The sequence below is a fragment of the Lepisosteus oculatus genome, chromosome 3 (genome assembly GCF_040954835.1).
Source record: "Lepisosteus oculatus isolate fLepOcu1 chromosome 3, fLepOcu1.hap2, whole genome shotgun sequence".
Classification (NCBI taxonomy): Eukaryota; Metazoa; Chordata; class Actinopteri; order Semionotiformes; family Lepisosteidae; genus Lepisosteus; species Lepisosteus oculatus.
In genome coordinates this window covers 72,773,444-72,797,259 of record NC_090698.1, presented here as the reverse complement: position 1 = coordinate 72,797,259, position 23,816 = coordinate 72,773,444, and the positions used below count along the sequence as shown (strand labels likewise).

The 23,816-nt window shown below is 44.3% G+C and overlaps 1 protein-coding gene across 2 annotated transcripts in view; it reads right to left on the bottom strand.

The window, feature by feature from the left end:
- Positions 1–23,816, bottom strand: part of adgrv1 (adhesion G protein-coupled receptor V1) — a 203,650-nt gene that overhangs the window by 100,087 nt on the left and 79,747 nt on the right. For both annotated transcript variants that reach the window (XM_015360604.2, XM_015360609.2), the window contains 28 exons: positions 23,089–23,270; positions 22,195–22,341; positions 21,706–21,786; positions 20,355–20,613; positions 20,119–20,241; positions 19,439–19,661; positions 18,121–18,325; positions 17,890–18,036; positions 17,217–17,472; positions 16,671–16,873; positions 15,822–15,998; positions 14,641–14,823; positions 14,031–14,210; positions 13,209–13,373; positions 12,511–12,631; positions 12,297–12,420; positions 12,071–12,209; positions 11,532–11,717; positions 10,598–10,833; positions 9,850–9,998; positions 9,366–9,567; positions 7,640–7,859; positions 7,018–7,257; positions 6,405–6,554; positions 4,930–5,403; positions 4,256–4,399; positions 2,659–2,830; positions 736–871 (listed from right to left, as the gene is read on the bottom strand). In XM_015360604.2, coding sequence (XP_015216090.2) covers positions 736–871; positions 2,659–2,830; positions 4,256–4,399; positions 4,930–5,403; positions 6,405–6,554; positions 7,018–7,257; positions 7,640–7,859; positions 9,366–9,567; positions 9,850–9,998; positions 10,598–10,833; positions 11,532–11,717; positions 12,071–12,209; positions 12,297–12,420; positions 12,511–12,631; positions 13,209–13,373; positions 14,031–14,210; positions 14,641–14,823; positions 15,822–15,998; positions 16,671–16,873; positions 17,217–17,472; positions 17,890–18,036; positions 18,121–18,325; positions 19,439–19,661; positions 20,119–20,241; positions 20,355–20,613; positions 21,706–21,786; positions 22,195–22,341; positions 23,089–23,270 — 5,224 coding nt within the window. The remainder of the gene's footprint in view (positions 1–735; positions 872–2,658; positions 2,831–4,255; positions 4,400–4,929; positions 5,404–6,404; positions 6,555–7,017; positions 7,258–7,639; positions 7,860–9,365; positions 9,568–9,849; positions 9,999–10,597; positions 10,834–11,531; positions 11,718–12,070; positions 12,210–12,296; positions 12,421–12,510; positions 12,632–13,208; positions 13,374–14,030; positions 14,211–14,640; positions 14,824–15,821; positions 15,999–16,670; positions 16,874–17,216; positions 17,473–17,889; positions 18,037–18,120; positions 18,326–19,438; positions 19,662–20,118; positions 20,242–20,354; positions 20,614–21,705; positions 21,787–22,194; positions 22,342–23,088; positions 23,271–23,816) is intronic.

Here is a 23,816-nt window from a genome sequence, read left to right as displayed (position 1 = left end):
GCCTTGAGTGTTTGCTTTCAGTTACTGCTCTTCAGCACAAACAGAATGAGAACTGCATCCTTCATTATATATATATAAATGTCACACTGAAAGTGAGTAATTACATTTTAATTTTAGATTTTAACCTGGATGTGTTAAGTTTGCACACTTAATCCTGCATATTTTTCTCTCTTGTGGGGTAAAATGGTAGCAGAGGAAAAAAAAAATGATCCAGACTTGAAAGGATTCAGTTCCTGTGTGAATGCTGTCACACTGGTGGGGAATCTATAAGATCACTTTATTGGCCATATACAATTTCTGAGTGATTGTGCACAATGTTATAGAAAATAAAGCATGACAATATACAAAAAGAAAAAAATGGCATGCCTAAAGCAGAGTTCGGAAAACGTCTGAAATTAAACATGGCAGGAATTATTATTTCTTTACTTCTCTTCATTTGAAATACAAGGCACTAGGAATACGAGTAAAAGCCAATATGGACTAAGACTAAAAGCTACAGGGAGACCTACTGCCAATGCTGTAAGCGCATGCCCACATCGTTAAAAATGAGCTGGCTTCTTTAACAATCTAGAATAGGCAGAGCTGCACGTTCATTCCACTGATGGTACACATCCATCGTCGGGATTCATACGTCTGCAAACTACAACGATTCCACGAATTACAGAAAGAGAGGCCAAAGAGACGCTGACAAAGAGCACGTTGATGTGTCCATGTCTGCGGGCTCGGGGACTGTACCTGAACCGAGCCCCACCGGGCACGCCGGACTGCACTGCGGTCAGATGCACAGCGAAGGCCTCGGGGCTGGAGATGTTCGAGACGGCAGCGAGAGCTATCGCCCTGCTCTTCTCACCATGAGCCAGCTGCACTGTCCCTGGAAAAATAGCACACATGGCAGCTCACTCAGTTCAACTCAATTCAGCGCTACAGGAGGTCATTCATGCCTTTTGTCATAAGACTGTACAACGCATCCATCTTGCGTCTTGGCAGAGGCAACATCGACAGTGACCTGTTTCTGGACTAAACGCATCTACACATCTACTGCTACATCTGTTCTCTTTCTTTTTCCCGTTTACAACCATTTTTTGTGCAATATATGCCAGGGACCTGTGCAATACATCTATATTTATATTCATATTTTTCTGTGTACTGTTCTGTTCTAGTTTGTTCTTTGTGTGTCCGGACTGTGAGTAACTCTTGTATTGTATTGTATGTATTGTACTATTATTATATAATTTGTTACACTGTGGCTGTGTTGTGTGTGTTAAGCTGCTGTTGCACTGCAATTTCCCTCACGGGATCAATAAAGTATCTATCTATCTAATTCAATTCAGGGTGCTTTATTGACTTGACCGATGAGTACAATCAGTGTTGCCAAAGCAAAACAAATACAGTTAACTTAAAACAACCCCCCCCAAAAAAAAAATCTACAGATATTTACAATGAAGACACCTCATTAAATATTTACATAAAGACATATGGAGCATTACTGGGAGACAGACTCACTGTTTCCCAGACTGTAACAGGAGATCACATACTGGGCTGTCAGTTCAACTGAGTTCCCTCCTCCCTCTCCCAGTAGGATTGGGACCTGTTGTGATTCTGGCAGGCTCACTCGCTCACTCCGAAACAGAGCAAAAGCGAACAGGTTCAGCAGAAAATCCCCCTCCGTCCTTCTTTCCTGCGTTCTGTGCCCAGTCTTTTAATTTGTTTTAATTGGAAACACTTTCTTTCTTCCTTTCTCCTGTATCTGTTGTGCTAATTGTCTTGGTCTCTTTATTTGTTATTTTCTGCAGGACAGGGACCTTCTCTGAATCAGCCCCGGGCAATGGAATGTGTTTGTGCAGACCTTGCCTTTCTTCAATAAATAAATTAAATTAAGAACTTCCATTGACGCTGAATTCCTGGGGCTTCCTGTGGGCTAAGAAACTGTTTTTTTAGCTGAGTGCATTCAGATGCTTTGGCATTACAAGGTGCCATATAAATAAGATGGAATTGCAATGTTTTATCAAAATGAGGTGAAATAAAACAGATGACGGACTCATGAGATCATAATAAAACATTCTGAAAAAGCAAGACTATAACCATTACATATGCAATATCCCAGTATGCACTGTGCTTTTTGTCCTCAGAGCAACTTTCAGTCCACTTCACTAGAACTAGAACATTCTTACATACGAATCATTATTCTATGAAGACTAGCTTAGAGCACAAGACTCCTGTCTTTAAAAGAGATCAGATCTGAGGCATGTGCAATGCCATGGTAAAGCAAAGCAAAGTGTAATAAAGTGTAAGCATGGAGAGGATTGGAAAGTGAAGTAGTGGTTTGTGGCCTTGTAACCAGAAGGTTGTGGGTTCAAATCCCAGTGAGGAACTGGAAACAATCCCAGTGAGTGTTGTACCCATGATCCAGGTACTGTACTTCACCTGAATTGCTCCAGTAAAGTTCCCACCTGAATTGCTCCAGTAAAGTTCCCAGCTGTATTAATGGGTGTGAATGTAAATCACTTTGGATTAAAAGCGTCACCAAATAAACTGGTGATTTGCTTTCTCCTTTATCCAAAGAGGACAGCTGTTCTCTGCACTGTTTCAGATTTAAAGTCAGCGGCTCTAGACACCCACAGAACAGCCAAACAAGCTGGGCAGGATGCAGAGCCTCACCTGAAGAGGGGCTGATTTGGCCAAGCTGGTAGCCAGAAGGTGCCTGACCAGGGGGGTAGCCGGTACTCCAGTCTACACTCAGGTGTCCATACAGCCCTCTCCTGGATATCACCGCTTCAGTGCTGCCGGTCACAAGGCTCGAGACCTGGAGAGCGACTGATTCAAACCCCACCTGCAGCACACACAGCAGGGAGAAAGAAGACAGTCTGTGGCTGTGATGTATACTCAAGTCTGGATGATCTCTAGGGGAACCTTATTAGAACTCAGTTCCGTCTTGTGGACATCCGATTGTGGACACACGACCGTAGAGTGAAACACGAATCGGAGGACACAAGTGGAAACTGCAAAGAAGGGCATTTAAAACTGTCACACAAAGCATAGTGGGAGGGTGGAACAAGCTACCCAGCCATAGTGTTGAAGCTGATACTGGCTTCTTTCAGGAAACAGCCGTATGGGATATTCGGATCAACAAAATCCTAGACTACTAATTAAAGAAATGAGCTAGGTGGGTCAAAGCACCTTGTCTCCTTTGTAAACAATATAACGCTCTCATATTGAGTTGGGGTGTGAGGTTGTGCTGGAGAAAGACAGAGAGGAAGGGAAGGGAAGGCAGGTTTATTGGTAATTTCTAACCACTTTATCCAAATACAAGGTTAAAAGGGCTCCAGAGCTTATCCCGGTAAGCAACAGGCGCAAAACAGAGATACAACCTGGATGGGCCAGCCTGTCACGGGGCAGACAAACGCAAAGATAGACACACTCACACCAGGGCCAGTATTCACAGAAAACATACGAAGAAGGGCTGCACAGCTGAAACCTTGTGTTTCTTTTCTTCTCTTTTCAAGCATGGAATAAACCTTTACTTGCTCCCTTCTTGAACTATTGTACTTCAGATTTCACAGAAGCCAATTAACCAACTGCTACTGTATGTCTTTGGGTGGAAACCAGAGCACCTGCAGGAAACCCACATGAACACGGGGAGAACGTACTGTACATACTCCACACACATACTGTAGCACCCCACATCTGAAATCGAACCCAGGGCCCCAGTGCTGCAAGGCAGCAAAGCACACCACTGCACCTGACATGTAGTTATTATGTCCCCATTAATTATTTTATAACAAGTAAATAAAATATAATTTTTGCTGCCACTGACATGGCGCCAGGGTTTCTCTGTCATTTGGTTAAGTTCCTTCAGGCAGATTAGAAAGAATATTTTGAAAAGATAACTCAATGGAAAATGGCATAAATGCTTAAAACCACACATAACCCCACAGCTGTTGATTTTCATCCAGAAATATACGAATATATGAAATATATGAGGAATGAACTCTGGAAAAAGAAACAGCACATCACCATATTGCTTTCAGTATTGATTACGGGTTTCAGACAAGAAACATCTCAGAGTCTCCTGGAGTACACGAATCAATTACAAGTCAGCTTAACACTGATTCATTTTCTAATTAGCATTTTCCTTTCCTGCTACAAAACATCGGACCAAGCAATAATAATTAAACATGTTACATCTGGAGAACCAGTCAAGTCAATAAGCATTTGGGAGCAGAAGAAAGCAAGATGGAGGGACTCTGTGACTCACCTCTGAATTTGCAGCCGCTTCGGGGACAGACACCAGAGCCATCTTCGCCTCCTGCAGGACCCGAGGAGGGCTCCCAGAAACCTCACCTATCAGGGTCACGTTGGAAAGCTCGACGGTGAAGTTGAAACCCGTAGGAAAGAAAGCCTACAACGAAAGATACAGTGGAGTACACGGCAGGGGGCAAAACCACTCAAGAAGTCAGGACGCAACAAATCACAGTGCCTGTACGTGCTGGTGTTATGGTACTGGCAAGGTTACAACCGCAGGTCGACCTGGAACTCTGACTCGGCCCTGGCAGGTTAGGTAACAGGGATGCTTCAAAGGGAAGCAAAAAGCCTGTGTGTTCAGAGTGGGTCCTGTAGCCCCAGCACTGCCAGAACACAACTAGACTACTTCATTGACCAAATGTGACATCACCATTGCAATTTGCCAGGAGAAACCAATGCCCCATTGCAATGAATGCACATACTGCTGCCGTCATCTCTCCTGCTCCAGAGTGTGAACTGCAGCAGGTTAAATGTGCAGTAGCTCAGAACCAACAATTGCATGTTGGGGGGACCAAAAATAGCCAATGTAGAACTTCACAAGGGAAGGAGGTGGACGTTTGGAGAGGCTTCTGCTCTGGCACTGATGATAATGACGTCATGGTCGCGATGTCACCAATGAAAACCTACCTGATTACTGATTGGCACTGCACTGCTTCCGAAACTGGCACCATCTTTAACCAAGAGGTTTCCCAGAACAGTGTCCATGAAGAAGTTCTGTCCTTGGCCGTTGGCAGTGATCTTGTACTCCACCGTGGCGTTCCCAAATGTTCCTGCATGTCGGGAGACATTGAGGGAAATTTCCCGGCCGAGGTCCCTGCCCACTGTTACAGACTGCAGGCCAGGATAGATGGCGAAGACGCCATGGGGCTCATCGTTGGCTTTCACTGAGAACCTGGAGGTGCTTTTATCGGCATCCAGGTCCGCACCTCCCTCCACAGAGGTCAGTCTGATGGTGTACAGCTCGTCCAGCTCGGGTATGTTGTCTGGCAAGAGGTGGACCAGTATTTCGGCTGATCTCTGCCCATTTAGAATCACAGCCTGCCCTCGACGGGCGACAAAGTCACCTGCAATGTCAGAGCCACTGGACAGCTCCCAAGACACCTGCATGAGAAGGAGAGTACAGGTGAGACACATTTCCCCGTTTGACAAGTTATTCTTTTGTCAGGTTAACAATTTTATTTTTTTTCTTAATCATTCTGTCATTTACTGTATTTCTATCCTTCCATTATTCTGTTATCACGGTTTTATTATTTTGCTCTCTCAGCTTGTACTGGTCTTGTTGTACGCGCATGATCATTCCTGGGAATTTCAATTTCATTCTTGTATTGCAAGAGTGTCATGTAATGGTGTAATGATTACAGTCTGCAAGAGAAGCCACCATCTTGACTTAACATCCTCAGAATGTTTAATTGGACCAGAGGAGTGGCTAATTCCATGTGGAATATCCTGATAGGTCCTTTCCTCCATTTGGAGGAAACTCCCTCCCAGCACCAGAGACTCACTCAAACCAGCTTTGTCTAATTCTGCCTCTCACTTAGAAGGTGTCCGTCTCTGCTCAATGCAACAAAAATTTGAGCCAAGATGGTGGTTACCTTAAAGCCACCTCTCACTACATCACTAACGGCAAAGTACATGTGACATGTGTATTGTATGGTGTACTTTTAAAGGGCTTCTAAGAAAATACAGAAAGTAACAAAATTATTAGTATTTTTTCAGAAAGACACTTTGAAAATATGTTTAATCTGCCATTAATGTTATATGCAAAGGGCTGTGAATGTCTGGAACAAGTTACCCAGCAGCTGCTGAAACCGATTTTCTACTAAATGAGAGAAAAATGGGCAGACTGATGCTCTCCTCTCATTTTTAGAGAAGATTAACAGAGACAGAAACACTCTGTAAACCCATCTGTTTTTAGGATATCCCGATGCTAAAATGGATGGATTTAAAAAAATAAATTGTTTCCGTGAATAAATCATGGAACAGTCTAAGTCCACTTCAGCAGCTGCCTTTTATTGAAGACAGCTTTGTCTACATTTATTTGGGTCGTTCACTAGGAAGACCAGCTCCTTCTCTTCACGGTCTCTGCAGCGAAAGGCACTGACCGTGACATTCCCCATGAGCCCTTCCCTCCGAGTGATGAGGAAGGAGATGTTCAGAGGGCCCTCCATTTCGCTGGGCTCCACGTAGCTCCTCTCTATGAGGGCCTGCGGGCTGAACTGCACGATACCATTGGGATCCCCAAACTTCTCGATCTGTAGCGGGAGAGAAAAAAAAAACAACAACAGTGTGAATGAGACCCAAAGTCAGCTTCAATGCTGTCATTTCCAAACCGGCTCACTGTCCTACTTACAGCTGGACAAGGCGGCTGGACTCAAAGGCTTTGAATTGGATGCTGCCTACAGCTCAAATCTACTGCCCTGCAACCTCCTTTGGCCACTATGCCTGCATATTTCGGTCCAGAGGATCTCATCTACAACTTCCATCGACATCTTCATAGTAGCACCTGATTAAGCTGGACCCCTTTCGTGCCGAGCGGTGCCAAGGTGCGTACATGAATTGTGACAGTGCCTGTGGGACGGCCCTGGTCTTGGGTGGACTTGGCTGCTTCTCTGTCCAGAACTCCAGGCTTTCGGCCAGAACCTCCTGTTCACACAGGGTAACATCCCTGCCAGCATGAAAAGACAGCCGGGAGCTCGTCTGCGTGCCGTGACTCACCGTGAGGGCCACACTGTGTGCCTTAGAGTCAATGTCGGCTTCCCCCGACAGGAGGCTCAGCGACACAGTGAAAGTCTCCCGCACTTCCACCTCCCCATGGGGGAAGACCATCAGGTCAATGGCACGGGTTCCTCCCTCCCCATCTCTGAAATGGAAGGATCCATTCACAGGTTCACCAATGTCTGTGTTTATTGCAGGCAAAACCTCTTTTGAATTGGGACCTAGAATGTTCCATTTTATCTGAGGGAAGGTAATCAGATTTCAGAGTTAATTGTGATGGTTAACTTCCAGGTATAATTTAATAACACCAGCAAACAAACGGTAACAATCAATATTAATAAAAATAATAATAAAAGCTTGCTTTCAAATTAAGAAAAAATAAATTAGTACATCTAAAATCAATCTTTTGAAATTATAATAGGCATTGCTCCAAATTGACCTCTCCTAATACTTTGATTATATATCTAATAAACTTAAATAAAATAAATTTATATCATACATACTTTTAATAGAATGCAGAATCCAATCAGTATAATGAAACTGTACATGTGCGTCCCATACAATTACACACTGTGCAAGCTAGCCGATAATCAGAGTGAACACACCGCTGTCAGGAACTCACCGTGGCTGTTCCAGTCAGCCCCCCTGTCCTCTCCAGGACCAGCGTCAGCACTTGGGTGCTGTTGGGGTTGGGGATTACGAGCTCGCTCTTGTTAAGGAACCGGATGAGCCCGTTGGGAGAGTCGCTTTTGGCAATGGCTATTTGAGAAACCAAATGGGTTCCCAGCACGGCTCCCCCACTGGCTCCTGTTAGCTGGATCTCAAACAGCTCTTCGTATTCCCTGCAAAATCCAAATATTCCAGTCTTCCATTCACTGCCACAAACCACACAGCCATGCAAATATATCGGATGCCTACGTGCGCTGATTGTAGGAGCTGCTGCTTAGAAATTGCTGTGCTTCATTGAATTATTCATCAGGGGCCAACGGTCAACCCATGACAACGCTGACAGAAATCCAGAGTCTAACGCAGGAGCTCAGAGTGCAGGCAAGACTGCATATGGGATGGGAATCACCAAAGCGGAGCGCCCAGAGAAACCGCGTGTAACTATGGGGAGAAGCTAAAACTCGACGCAGACAGCTATCCCAGTGCAGAACTGAACCCAGGACCCAACGGCTAAGAGGAAGCAGGCCTAATTGTCGCACCAATACTGTCTGCAATTTGAGTGCTTACAATGATATGCACAGTGGCATCCTTTACTAAATTAAAACAGCTTTCCCCAAAAACTAGCTTATACAGTGTATCAATGATACTGAAATACACCACGTAATACAACAATAACCATTTTTAATGTGTTTTCTCTATTCTGATTTTAATTCTCAAAGACGAAGGGGAGGTTTCATTTTCATATTTTTATTTAGTATCTTGTTTTAGCTAAAAAAGAAAACAACGCATCAGAACGTAAGGTTCCCGATGACAGCCAGCCTCTTGGCCCTTCTGGTGGATGGAAACAAACTGATTCCTCCAGACGTTTCTTGAACGAAGCCAGGGTACTGGATTCAACACCATGGCTGGGTTCCTTGTCCCACACTCCTGCAGTTCTGTGTAAAAGAGTGCCTCTTGTTTTCTATCTACCTTCCTGCAGTTTCCATCTGGTAAATGAATGACTACGGCATCTGCTTTGGTGCATTCTAGACAACGTGGAGAAGCAATTAAAAAAGGGCATGGAAAATGTTAGCAATTACAGTTAAAAGTGTAGACTTTAAATCAAAGTCTGTTTTGTCAAATCAATTCAGAGAAAAGGAATCATATTATATTCTGCTTAGAATACAGAATTAAAATGTCCTGTACTGACAGGGTAAAGGAAGAGTCCCCTTTGAGACCTGAACAGAGAATAACGACAAGGGCACCTCGGAGGCACTAACACCAGCAGCTCACTGGACTTGTCCTGAATCAACAGTGAAAGATGAACCACAGGACCCACAGCGGAAACTATGTGGAGGTGCAAAACTGAGAACAGGCGGCCAGTGTTTACAGAAAGAGTGGCAGGTGTCTGGGACAAGCTACTCAGCCATGTTGTGGCAGACAGCAGCCTGGCTTCTTCAAGGACGAGATCCTGGGATCGGTCACCTGCTATTTATTAAACAGGCTATATGAGCTCAATGTCATCCTCTTGATTGTAGGCTTTCTTATATCAACTTCTTACCACAGCAACGTCTTCTCCCCTGTCCTCCTCCCTCTTAGTACTAGCTTAACTCATTTCTTTTGCCTTATTAGAGGCTTTTTGACATATGTGCAACATGGTTGTAACAATGTTTCACTCATCAAGGCTGAAATAAAGTTATCACCTGTCTGCATCGTCAACAATGGACACGTTGATGTGGGTGAGGTTCTGCCCGTGGTAGAAAGTGACAGAGCTGTTGGGGAGGCTGAAGTCTATCCCATTGGGAAGAGCCGTCACACTGCGGGAGATGAAATCTGCCATCACCACTCCCAACGAGCCTCGTCTCCTTAGCACCGGGATCAGAACTGTACCAGCATCCTCTTCCACTGGGAGGCCAACCAAGAGCCACGTCAGAAGCAAATCAAAACTTTTTAATGTATCACATAACATCCTGAATACGGACGTGTAGTCACACAATTAAAAACCATTAATTTATTTCCACCACATACTGTACTTCAAAACTCTGTTACAAGTCCCTCTGGTGCAAAGAGATGTACTGTAGATTTACTGCACGAATTTCATATTTATTGTGTCTCCACTGATTTTTTTATCTTGTGCCAATTAGAAAATGAACATTGCTCTGTGAATGGAGCGCGTCTGAAGCTCACCAGTGATCCTTCTGTACTGGGGGTCAAACTCAATGATGCCCTCAGCATTGTCGTTCTTCTGTATGACGATCCTTGTGGACGAGATGTTCCCTATTGCGGGAGGCTGGTCTCGCTGAAGCCCTTGCTCTCTTATTGTGAAGTCAGAATCACTTCAATTGAGACAGCACACAGAGAAATGTATCTGTTTTAATTCATTGTGAAACAGGGAAAAAGAAGTGCACTGGCAATAGGTTTTCCCATTCTTTCCTTTCATTTTTGCTTGGATGCTCCCCACTCAATAACCATTGTTTCATTTCATGCTTTTTAACTGTACCCTTTTCCAAACGGTTTACTGAGCACTATCATGGTCAAGCATGAGAGTGTGAGCGCTTCTTCAGTCAACTGCAGCCTTGCTGAGTGTGAATTGTTCTGAAAACTGATTACTGCTCAAACAAGTCTGGAATTCCAGCATTGGAAAGGGGTCAAATTCTGTAGATCAACAGCATGGTGGCTGGTACCACTGGGCCAGAACAAAATTAATGATCTCATGAGAACTCAAACTATACAGTAACATGAGGCAAGGTTCAAGCATCTTAATTGTACAGGGGAGAGGACCCTACACTCAATTCTCAACGGGAAACAAAAGTAAGAAGTACCACAACAGGAAAATGAGAGAAGCTCTATCATAAACCAGAAAAATTATAGCAAGTTTTTTGTTTTATTTTTTGCTCAATGTGAAATCATTGGCTTGCTAGAAGGCACTACCAACCTGGCATTGACAAGCTCTGCTCTGGTGATATTGAGGTAGAACTGCTCCGGGCCCTCGGGCAGGTCATCATTGAGGATTTCCACGGGGACGGTGTGGACAGAGACTGACGGGAGGAACAGCAGCTGCCCGGACACAGCGGTGAAGTCCGAGTCGCTCTCCGCACTGCCACTGGTGGTCTGGTACCAAACCAGCACACTCCCAATATGGCCCTGAGACCGCAGCACTGTGATGTTCACCTACACAGGCAAACAGGGAAGGAGCACGGAATCGGAAATGCTAAAGGTTTTAAAACAAAGTTCAGGACACCCAGTGCCATCTGCCCCTGTCCTGTTTATATTAGATTTCCTCTTCCCGGCAACAGCACTATGAAGATAAGATCACTTTATTAGCCCTATACAATTTCTTGCATTAGGAATTTGTCTTTTCAAATACCCCGGCTAGCTCTCTTTATGAGACACACAGATAGGGAGAGAAGTTTGGGGTCAGAGCGCAGGGTCAGCCATTGTCAGGGTCAGCGCCCCTGGAGCAGCTGGGGTTAAGGGCCCTACTGAGGAGCCCAACGGAGCAGGATTCTTCTGCTGGCCACAGGATTTGAACTGGCAACCTTCCAGCCACAGGTGCAGATCCTTAGCCACAGAGCCACCGCTCCGCCCCTGAACACAGCACTACTGTAAATGACCGCCATCGCAAGAAACGAGCAACGTTTTCCAGGAGAAGAAACAGAAGGAGAAGATGCATAAAAAAGTGCCGATCTGGATGCCATACTGTTGAAAATGAATTAAAAATGAATTTGGTAATCATGTACAATTCAAATATGTAAGAAAAAGACATAGATCACAATACAGTACTTCCAAACTGTGGTGTGGAGTAAAGCAAAAGCATGCAGTATTTTTTGGATGCACTGCACTGCTGCGGCTCACGGCCCACAGCTCACCCTTCTCTCCTCCTCCGAGGTCTGCAGGAGCTCCCGCGCCAGGGAGAAGCAGCCGTGAGGGAAGTCACTGGCGGCCAGGGTGATGTTGGCGCTCCTGCTGGACTGGTTGATCTCGGCGCCCTGGCTCACCGAGCTCAGGACCAGCTGGTACGAGCGCCTCTCCTCGGGAATGTCATCGTCCAGGGCCTGCATGGCAGCAGGGGTCAAACGGGCCAACGAAGGAGATAGGACACGACACAAAATTATTACTTTTACCTCATTTCCGGGCACCTCCCTTGTTCACATTTCCAGTAATCGGGTGTTGAGGTGCACTGCAGTGGAACTGATCAGCGAGAAGGTTTAATGGAACAAGGCATGCAACCTCATAAATGAAGTATCTGTTACTGTCACAAAATAAGTGTCTGTTTAAGGCCAGGCTGCAGTGATACACGTGCGTGATATGCATGCATTAGTGGTGTCATCTTTGCTAAAAGGTGCTTTGATGGGATTTGCCTAAACTCCCAAAGAAAAATCCACCTGCACCCTCGTTAGCTCCTTGCCTGTATTCTGATGGTGGCAGCAGACTGCCTGTCCCTCATGACCACCTTCCCAGATGTCTCCTCAAATTCGCTCGCAATGGGGGGAGTTATGTTCCAGTAAACGGTGATCTCACCAAAAATCCCAGGACCACGCACAATGCTGGGAGAAAAGAAGAACTCAATTAAGCCCACATTAAAATACACCTAGTCAAACTCGGAGGAAAGATAAAACAAGACTACACGATACCTGACAAGGGCTGACCCATTGTAAGTCCCCACTGGTTCTCCAATCAGAATGTTTTGGGAGGACTTGGCGATCTCCACCGTCCCAAGAGCTCCCTGGTCTCCCAGAATAACAACAGAGGCAAAACCTAGAAGAAAAGTTGTTCTTGTCAAGGCTGAGAAATGTTCAACAAACATCATATGCCCTTCCATACTGAGTGCCCTGCTGTTGCACTGACCGTCAATGGGGCTGATGAGGGCGTCGCTTGTGGCCGACAGGAGCTGAATGGTGAATCTCTCATCTCCCTCTAGCACAGCATCTGGCAGAGCACGCACAAACAGAGTCTTCCTGGATTCGGTCTAGAGAGAAACGACCAATTACATGTCGCTTCTGCATGTTCACCCACTAATAATCTAACCCCATTATTTATTTACAGAAGCTTTATCAACAGCTTCACAATACTTGACAGTGCATATTTCAGGCATTTCTGCCCTTACAGTACATGGCTGAAAACTAAATCAAATGGGGACTTTGTTAAGGAGGTTAAGTAAATGTTTAAAGTAGCTATCATGTATCATACATAAACAAACCTGCGTTTACTTCAGGAGAAAGCCAACAACGCAATTTGCTCCTGTAGACTTGTTTTCTCGAAAGAGTGGAGATCAGAGACAGAATGTTTCGGCTGTGGAGCGTTCTTCAGGTTTCAGGTTTCAGGTTCACACTTGAAAAAGGCTCCACAGCCTAATTGTTGTGTTTCTTTTCTTCTCTACTCGGCTTGCAATAAACCTTCACTTGTTCCTTTGCAGCCTACGCATGCTGATGCAGCTCCCTGCTTGAGCCCCTTTAGCAAGCCGGAGTACCATGATCCCACTTCCCTTTCACGGCTGCATTACTGCAGACCCCACGGAGTCCTGCGAGCCCGCCTGTGAGCTGTACCTCATTGAAGAACAGAGTCCCGTTGAGGGGTGTCAGGTCCTCTCTGGCTGCTTCCTCCACGAGCCACACAAGGTGAACCGACCCTGAGCCACCGGGGCTGCGCGCCACTGTCAGTGTTGCCATGGCAGCAGGGTCACCGGGAAACTGAGGCTCCCGCACCGTCACCTGCATCACAGCAAGCTGCGTCACTGCAGCTGTCCACATCCGGCAGCCCCGTTACACCTACACTGCACACGAGGGCCCATCTATCTAAATCTAGTAGGATCAAGCCATTCTTTGCTGCCATCAAGTAATCCGTTGTGCTGCCCACGCTTTATAAAAGAAACATCTGCCATCTTTTTAGCACAACTGCTGCGGCTCATAGGGATATCACTGCACCCGCTGGTAACACACCAATAAAGAATTCAATAACAACGATGATGGTGGTAGTGGTGGTGATGGTAAATCTCCTATGAAATGCTTGAAAAAATTACAGACTGGGTGGTATATCTGATTTCTAACTTTGCCCAAGTATTAATAATAACAAAGGATTTTTATCCACCCTGGATTTGTTTTGGCTGTGCTTTAGCAGGATCGTAATTTGTTTTAAATAACCGTTTCAATTTATCAGCTGAGGAAGTCTCTTGATCGAGAGGAACCTATACAGTCATTTTCCTAATTCAAACGTGACACAGAGCACCTGTGGTTCGGTGAGCGCTTTAACTCTGTGAGCTGATAAACGTGACAAGTTGTTAGTTACTGAAGCCAGAATATCACAGTTCCAAATCTGCCCGGGAGTCAAGAGTGAGGGACCCCTGATAAAAGTAAAAAGCTGATTCTCACCTCTCGCAGGTCAAATCCAAACATGCCCACAGGCGAGTCATTGGGAGGGATGGTCACAATCAGAGAGGATTCATTCCCCAGTCTGGCCCCCCCAGCCACAGCAGTTAAAGCAACACTGAAAGTCTCCGCGAATTCAACAATGTTGTCATCCAATATGGCGATTTCAATAAAGCTCTTGTCCTGTTGAGACATTTCACGCCCAAGCATATATGTAAAAAAGAAATGTTTGGTGATTTCCAATGACTTCTGAGGCTTTCTGCAAAAACTACATGCAATAGCGGAAGGCAATGTTGAACACAAGTAAAATTAATTAATTACCATGCTATGTACGCATGGCTTTTTCTTTTTGTAATAATTTAGCCTATATGATTGTATGGTTTTGTAACTTTGATTACACTATTGTTAAATGTAGTTAGCAAATGTAGCTAAAATGCAAAGGGAAAGTAATATATTGCATGACAGAATGCCTATTACATCAAAGACCAAACAGACAAAACTTACATTATTACATCATTTTTATTTCTGTGTAAATGATGAATTTTTGTGTTTGAATGTTGGTTTGTTTTTAACATGGAGTCTGTATTGAAAAACAGGACAGAACTGTAAATACCTGTCTATCATTAAGTGTGATATTTCCAGAAGCTGGACTAAAGTCTTCGAGGCTGGCAGAGATGGGCTGAGCTTCCCAGTACACCACCACCCTGCCAGTCTGGCCAGCCAATCGGACGACAGATAACTGCAGGAGATTGCCTGGAGGAACAACTTCATAGGCCACAACTCTGCCAATCATATCCTGAAATCAGAAGTGACGATTCTCCCTTTCAATTGACTACCCAGAAAAAAAGTCACTTTTTACAACTTCATTATGAAGAATCCACAAAAAAATTGTATGAGCACGTAAGAGCCTGAAAGTACATTTTTCAAACAGGTAATAACCTCCAACATGACTAAGAGTATGTGTAAACTAGTCCCGACTTACCATTGGTGGGAAGTATTGGAAATACAAAGATATAAAGGAATTCAAATAAGGTGATTAAACAAGAACCACTTTTACTACACAAAACCATAGTGGCATGAGGCCATGTGTAAAACACCCAACTATGAGGAAACCTCTAGCTGTTACCTAGAAAAGCTTGTCTGCTGAATCATGGTGCCCACATACAGAGGAATTCTAAAGTTTAGTATCTTTGGAGAAAAATATTTTTTATTTAATTAGACTGGCTCTTCAAGTCAAAGCAACTTAAGCTTGTGGAGGCAGCTGAGTATCGCAAATCTGAGTGAAGGACCTTGTGAAAAGGTACAACAGTGACCCCCTCGGGACTGGGGAACGGCACAGTTCAGTCACAAGACCAGAGCGCTGGCTAGATCAGATGAGACAGCTAAAGTACAGGACTTGCTGGCTTCTCTCTCTATATACATCCAGAAACAATCATCAAAAAGGAGACAAGGTGTTCTTATATATGACCATGTAAGCATTACCACAGTAGAGAAAAAAACAGAAATCCTTTTTTGTGAGACCACAGCCGTTTGCACCTCTTACTGCAAAAAGAAAGACTACTATCCTACAGAACAACCTAAGTACTGCTGCTTTGTTGAACCTTCAGGGGCGATAAGATTTCCTCTACAGTGTAGCTAGCCACAATAAATTAAACAGACTTAGTCTTCGCCTGTCATGCCAGAGAGGTACAAGTATACCTGCTAGGGGCATCAAATAAGCCTCGAGTGCAGCAGCCGAAATGTGCAGATATTATCACACCTGCACGTTCATCATCCGATCAGCACGTTCTGTACCTTAGAAACGTTGAACTGTACAACTCCCCGGGGATCGTCATTCTCCAGAATGGTGATTTCCACTGTCTCCATTCCCGGCCTCCTGACACTGGGCTGTCCTCCACCTTCCACTGCCCTCAGCAGCTCCACTCCGGTGATGTTGACCCAGAAGGTTTCCGCTAGTTCAGGAGCATCGTCCTGGAGGAGAGGGACACACGAGAGACGTCTGTTCATACTTGGACAGCTGTGAGAACGACAGGGAGGCTAACCTCTCCCGTCGTTGTCGTTGTCATCCCCATCATTGTGATGGTTTCGGCCTCCTCGGAATCAACTGCCTTGTCTCCCTTTTACATTTTTTCGTTCTTAAAACTGAATTGCTCACCTGCCATTCGGCAGGGAATATTTCTTTCAAGCAAGGGAGACCAAGCAGAAGAGGACAGTCTCCTCTATTTCCAAAAACACATACTGTGGTAATCTCACCTTTGTGCGCACGTGCAAGAGCTGACAAAGTTGTAAGATTATGTTTGTGTTAAACACATGGAAAAAAATATTTGATTGGACTGGTACTAAGGTGCACAGAAATCACAGAAATAATACCGAAACATCCTAAAATACCTACAATACATTAAAAAAAACTATACACAATAACAGGCCAGTATTCAGCATGTAAAAAATATGAAAACAGCTGTATTCCTTTCATACTAGTTCACCCAGTGATGTTAATTTAATAGTTTCTAACATCCTTCTCCCCAGTCAATGAATTAGGCAGGCTGTTTGACCACACAGGGAAAAGAATGGCCCATTACTAGGAAAAGCCATCAAACATATCTCAACCAACTTCGGTCAGAAAAGAAATGAGACTCAACTTACAGGCAGTATAGTGATGTAGACATGGACAGCAGTCACATTTTCCTTCATTATCACGGTCTCTTCTTTAGCAACATAGTCCTCGTTTTCTGTTGCCTGATTCGCCGGCAGTTGTGACAAAGCAGGCTTTGTTCTGAAATGTACTGCGACATCCCCAACAAAGCCCTGCTCTCTTACAATGGTTAAAGTGATGTTGCTCGGGCCATCTGTAATAATAACATATATCCAAAATAAATCTGTGACTGACTGTGTTCATGCAATCACTCTTGTCACAAAGAATATAGGTAGAGTTTTATACTAAAGCCATTTAATGCGCTGCACTTGCAGATATGTACGTGTAGCTCCAATGTTTTATTTTTTCCACTTATAAATGTGGTACAATTAAGATTGATACAAAACTCAAGTCACGTAATTGTAGTGATTGGAATTCAAAATTAAGCCAGGCTCTTCACGCAAACTAGCCCTGTTGGAATGATCTTTAAAAGGTGCTTAAAGGGTAAGCTGTCCTGTCTGGTCTTAAGATCAAGTTTAACAAAGCAGAAAACTTACACTGTGGCTCCTGTGTGGTGGAAAAGAGGGAGTCCGAACGCCAGCTGATCACCCCATAGGGAGAGTCGTTAGTGAGGATGGTGATCTGAGCCTTGTTCCTGCGTGGGTCAATCACTGCGCCCTGTGTGGGGTCTTTAATCCCCACAGTGGTGACCCCAGTGAGGGTGATGGTGACCGTCTCGGCAAGCTCAGGCACCTGGTCTGCCAGAACTGTCAGTGAGATTGCAGCAAGCGCCTGACTGTCTGAAAAAGACACCTGGGAAAAGGAACAACACACATCAGGTCTCCTTGCACTACTCTTTCAGCTCACCTAAGTTTTCTTAGCGCCTCTTGATATCACCATTACGAAGCATCGACCACACAAAAATGACAACCCCAAAACAAATGAGAACATTAATTAAGCTGAGAATGAAAGCATGGGTGACGTGAGGCTTAATTGGCAAGATTACTACAAGGTTAAGATGTTTTATTATTGACTGCTTTTCATGAAGGCATGAATATATTACTAATAACATAGCAATAATAAAAGTCCAACATTCTACCATTTCTCTGAATATCTCAGTAAATGAACAAGTAGGACAACCGTTCTTAAAATGTAGAAGTGCTTTCTCGAAAAGCTTCTTAACCATTGAGTTAAAGGTATCGGTTTCACAATGGCATTGGAAATCCTCACCACTCCAGAGCTGGGGAAGATGTCATTCAGACTCCCGTTGGCTACCCAGTGTACCGTGATCTTCCCGAAGGTCCCTCTCAATCGCTCGATATTCAGCGTGAAAAGATTATCTTCTTCCAGCTCGTCAACGTCCCTGCGCAGTGAATTCTTGAAGAAAGAGGCATGTTATTAAAAAAAAAAGCATCTTTCCGTTTTTTTCCTAACCACAGTCCCCGCTGAAGATGGCTGTACCTGTGCAAATCCCACAATGCCGTGGGCTTCATCATTGGACGGGATCACTATGGTCACCTGACCATTGGGTCCGATCTCGGCTCCTCCTCTGGGGTTCTTGAGACGGACGCTGAATGTCTCCTCCTCCTCTGGGATGTTGTCGTCAATGACGTTCACCGCAATCACCAGCTCCCTGTCTCCAGGGTCGAACCACAGCTCGCCTGAACTGATAGCAAAACAACACAGGCCGGTGGAAGCCTCCTATGAAGTCCTGGCTCTGCCAAGAACTGTTTTAAACGCTAGACACGAACTAAAAATGTTAATAAAATCAATGTTGACCAATCGGTTTTCTTAAAACCAGAAGGGAATAATCAAGAAATTTTAATTACCGTCTGTTTTTTATGATACATCAGTTCGGAAGAACATAGGAATGGCTACAAATGAGAAAGGGCCATGTGGCCTGTGGGGCCTGATTGCTCAGTTAACTGAACCAAGGATTTCATCCAGCCACACACCTTGTGAAGAATAAAGGTTTATTTTCATTTCAGAAGTGGAAGAGATCTCAGAAAGTAATATTAATTCAGTGGCAATAAAAAATGGTACGTACTTCCTGTCGAGGTAAACATACATTGTGTGTTTTTTTTTTAATAACGCTAATCATTAATACAAATTACCTTACAGTAATTGATCATACTGCTGTTTATATTATGTGCTGTTTATATATTGCGAAAATGCTACTCAATCAGTTCATAATATCATTGTAATGCTCCGCTTACATTACCATTAACAAAGTAACTGAGAATTATCAAGTTTCCCTCTCTAAGACAAACACTGACTAATACAGAGTAAGTACTCTTAAAGGAAGGCATATTCTAAATACTCTAATCATAACTATAGTTTGGATTTGGATAATTAAACAAAACATTACATACACAGCTGTGCGAAAGTCTGAGATGTTTTGCATCAATTTACTCTTTCCACTCAGTGGTTCCCTTACTTATTTGACAGGAAACATGCAATCATGGAATAATTTACTTGGTAGTCGAAAAAGTAAAGTTTTAGGTTTAGGGATGTGAGTGGAACAAATTATATGATGATGAGGACCTCCTGACAAAGAGTCCTTACATCTGATTGGTGAGTATGGATTAGCTACTACATTCTTGTTCCTACCCAAACAGTACAGTATTGCTAACAGTCAAAGCTGTAACAAGTGCAGAATGCAATCGTGAATGCTTTGAATAAGTAATTAATTACCATAACACACAAGTATTGTACTGTATGTATTGATTGTGTCAGACATGAATCAGACTTTTGCACGGCAGTGTGGATCAGAACGCACCTCGGTATGAAATCAGACTGGTTTGAGACGGATGTCAGCTCATATACTGTGGAGTCAGAGTCTCCAGAAGCAATGAGGAATGTCTTCGTGGAGTTGAGGTCCAGGGGCTGGACAGAGAGCAGCTGTTGGGCTGGCGCAGACTCCAGCACCAGGGAAAACAGGTTCAGTTCCAAACTCCAGGAATAAAGAGAAGACTTATTTCTGCCAGCCAGCATGATGTGCTCTGAAAGACACACAAGCCAAGAGGTTTTAACAGGAGAGTGGGAGGGAAAAACATTACATTAAGACAACAATGGGAGAAGCCTTGAAACGATAAAGCACCGTTAAAAGTAATGGTTATGGGAGATTTCTTTGGAATGTAAAAATGCATTTTGGGTCTGGCAAATTCCAAAAAAACCGAACGCAGAATATCTAATAAAGTGGTTATTCCAGTAAATATTTCCCCGGATGAAACTATTTTGTCTTCCACTTTTAAAGCAACAGTACGTTCTGAGGGTGCATTTCAAAGGTGAAATGACCTTCTGTATTAAAACGTTTATTACTGTTTTTATTACTGTTAATTACTATTTAAAATGACTATGTTAAACTATTACTATAGTTTATTACTGCAAAGCAATATGTCAGAGGGGTGTTCTGCAATCCGGGCCCGGTGTCCCGGGAGCCTGCTGTCCGGTGCTTACGGATGCCCGAGGAGGCTGTGAAGCTGTGGGCGGAGGCCAGCTCCCCCAGGGGAAGGGACTGCGAGGGCCGGAAGGAGGGCTGCCGCGGCCTCCACACGAACACCTCGCACGCCGAGGCGGGCCCTGCGGGACAGACACAGGCGGCCGCGTCAGGGGAGGCCGGCCGCGCGCGGGCCCCGGAAGCGTGGCGCTCCCCGGCTCGCACGGCCGGCTCCGTCTCCGAGAGCCTCCGCTACCTGGAGTGACGAGGAGCAGGTAGGTGTCGGCCCCCAGGTGGAATGTGTCCACCTGCGTGGCCGGAGCGGCCGTGGGGAGGGGCTGGGGGTCCCGGAACTGGCCGGCGGCCCAGCGGTAGAGCACGCAGCCGTTCCCAGGGCTGCGGAGGGAGACGGCCAGGTACAGGGAGCTTCCCCTGAGGAACAGAGACACGCCGGTGGCTTCCTGGAGGTCCAGTGCCTGATGGAAGACAAACGCGCCCCCCATCTGCCGGAAGACCTGTGGAGACGGGTTTTAACGTGTGAACTTGTGGCCAACAACAACAACAACAACAACAACAACAACAACAACAGCAAAATGTGTTGAGTTCTGAAGCTCTCATCAGATTCTGCCCGTTAAAAAAATCACGTCGGTGTCGACTGATAGAGGAGTTTATTTGTCATATGTACAGTACATGGACACTGGGATTCCTATTCACGCCATTCTCTCAGTGCAACAGACAACGCAGTATAGCAGGTAACACCACACAACGTGGACAGCACACCGCAAAACAGTAAATTAGAAACACTGCCCATATGTAGAGATAATTAACAAACAGAACAATGAATATGTGGTAGGGTGTCAGAAGTATAGATGCAGAGGTACGCTGAATCCTGAGTACTTGCACAGTTAGCTTTTAAGGATGTTGTGGTATGGGTTTAAATAAATAAAAAAATCAAAAAAGTTTCACGTGTCACCCAGCAACAAGAGTATTTCAAAAAATGTAATTTTCTTAAGTTGAATCATACTCTATGTTTTTTAACAAATTCTTGTTAGTAAAAGCCCCTTTTTGAAAATTCAAAAACATACCTACGTACACAACTTTTATATGTTTAAGGGCAGAGATGCTATTATACTTCTAAAATGAATGTAACTAGCTGAATGTTGAACCAAAGGACAGAAGTGGGAATGTAGAAGAGTATTGCAGACCAGGAACAGGAGGTATTTCTTTACAGAAAGGGTTGTGGGAGTATGGAACAAACTACCCAGCCTTTGGCTCAACTAGTCAATTGGGTAGTTAGTCACTAACTGATCCAAGGATCCCAACCAGCTGTTTCTTGAAAGATGCCAGCCTTAATAATGTACAGAAGTGCATCCTGTTCTGGGTTTTAAATGTACACACACAGACTTTCGACTTATGTCATCTGGTTTGTGTTTCACTGCTTATTCTGAAGAAGTCATCATCAGAATAAACTCATTTCACATTGGTCAGGAGAGTGCAGCGAAACGTCTCTTCTAAGAAACCCTGAGTTGTCAACACTGCTTGAACATCTTTGAACCCAATGAAAGTCAGTTTCCCCATTGTACACTTCTCCTTATAGAAACACTTACCTGGGTGGATATTATTAAATAATTGTTATTTTCCACTGAAAAGTGTTTTACATCAAAGGCTTCAACACTGAAGGATTGTTCCTGTTTACAAAAAATAGAAATAAAAAGTGGTTAAAGAGAGTAGAGTGATGACATGAAAACTTGAATTACATTAGCACCGATTTATTGAAACAATATTTTAATTAAATCATTGTTTTTTTTTATCTTTTGTGGCTATAGTGTGAAAATAGCGGTTTAACATTTCTGTGGTAAACATACTGTATACGAATGAATTTCCTCATGATGTTAAATCACACTTCATTATTATCAACGAATGCACAGTTTACAAATTTGTAAAAAATGGTTTTGTGTGTTCCAGATTGAAGTATTTTTTCATAGCCATAGAAAAAAAAACTAAACAAACATACAAAAAGCAGTTCTTACAACTAGACGGAAGTCAAAGATTTCAAAAACTATGGAGAGATGTGTTAGTCAAGTTATGTTAATCACCAAGGTCAAGTTCAGATGAGGGCCCAGTCTGAAGAGGCTAATATTTGCTGCTCTGGACACCTCCTGTCCCCCATGGGTGACTGCAACGTAGGAGGAACCATTCATGACAAAAGCAATGCACCGTCTTGGATCTTGGATTTTCAAGAACTAAAAAAATAAAATGACACAATGAAGTCATGTAATGCATCAGAATCATACTAATATGACAGCACGAAGGTTAATTATTTAGATTTCTATGATGGCTTATTTTTCTTAGAAAATTAAAATCACCGACTATTTTGTTATACTCCTTTGATTTAGAACAGCCTGTTATTTATGTCTTGGCCCCCAGGTACAGAATGAGGAGCTGTAGTCAGACTCCTCCACCACACCCATCTTTGAGACGCTTGACAAGCAGCGCTGCCCCTGCTGGAGCAGAGCTGTGTCCCTCACCAAGAGCCCCACGTGCTTTCGGGTGACCAGGAGGCCACAGGATTCACTGTGCCACTGAGAGCCGAGAGAGTCCCGGTCGACTAATCCAGTCCCAGCCTTGGCGGTGCTCGGCCGACTGTGAGCCACCGCTCGGATAATCCCGGTCACATCACAGTTGGCTAGTGACATGATCCGGGCTCGAAATCCTGACCGTACAGAGCTCAACCTGTCCTAACAGGAAAGCCTTCCCACTTGCCCCAATGTCAGGTTGGGAATCCATTTTTATCCTGAAATTCCACTCTGTGCCGATTCTTTGGTATCTGTTCTGGTATTCATTGGGCTTTCGCATCTGAAAACCTGGACCCTTGAGGTCAAAAGTCCCCGCGTAACTCGGTGGATTGAAAGGTCAGAGAGAACAACCACGGCTGTGTTAGAAGGACATGCAGGCGGACCTGGAAGACTGTGAGCACGAGGGGGGGTTACCTGGAGAGGTGCAAATACACCCTGCCACTTGTAGAGCGTGGACAGGGCCTCCCCGGCACCTCCAGGACGATCCTTGCCAAGCTGCAGGGCCAGCAGGTTGTCTGCGTGACTCAGGGCACACCAGCCGGAGGACGGCTGTCCAGCAAAGCTCTGGACCACGGACATCACCGGGAAGTCCCCTCCTGAAAACACAGGACCCACACTGTCACATCTCTGTCACTTCCCAGACAATGCTTACAGGCCAATGATATAGTCAAGAATCAGATACAGAGCCCTGTTAGCAATGTCCTAACAATGTCACTACCCAAATCTTTGTTGGAGTACAGACTAAGCTACCCAGCCATGTTGTTGCTGCATAATGGCTTCCTGTCATTTGTAATCACTCTTATTTATTAAAAGGCACCATAAAGCACCTCTTTGAAGTTATGAAAGCCATAACAGGGTTCATAAAAGACAGCTTGCTGGGGTATAAATGGATGTGAACATCATGCAATTAAAAATACAGGCAACTATTCTTGATAGTTGTCCTATTTTACATGTACAGTACTGAATGAAGATGGGACACTGTTATAAGAGTACTTCACCATCCATTAAGTATGAATATTAGTTGAGGATTAATCTAATTGAATATTAAGAGTATTAAGGAGCTGCTTAAACACAGCTGTTTTCATTTAAGTCTGTCTCAGGATACCAAAGGGTACGGCAAAGCATTTCCAGATATTAGCCGA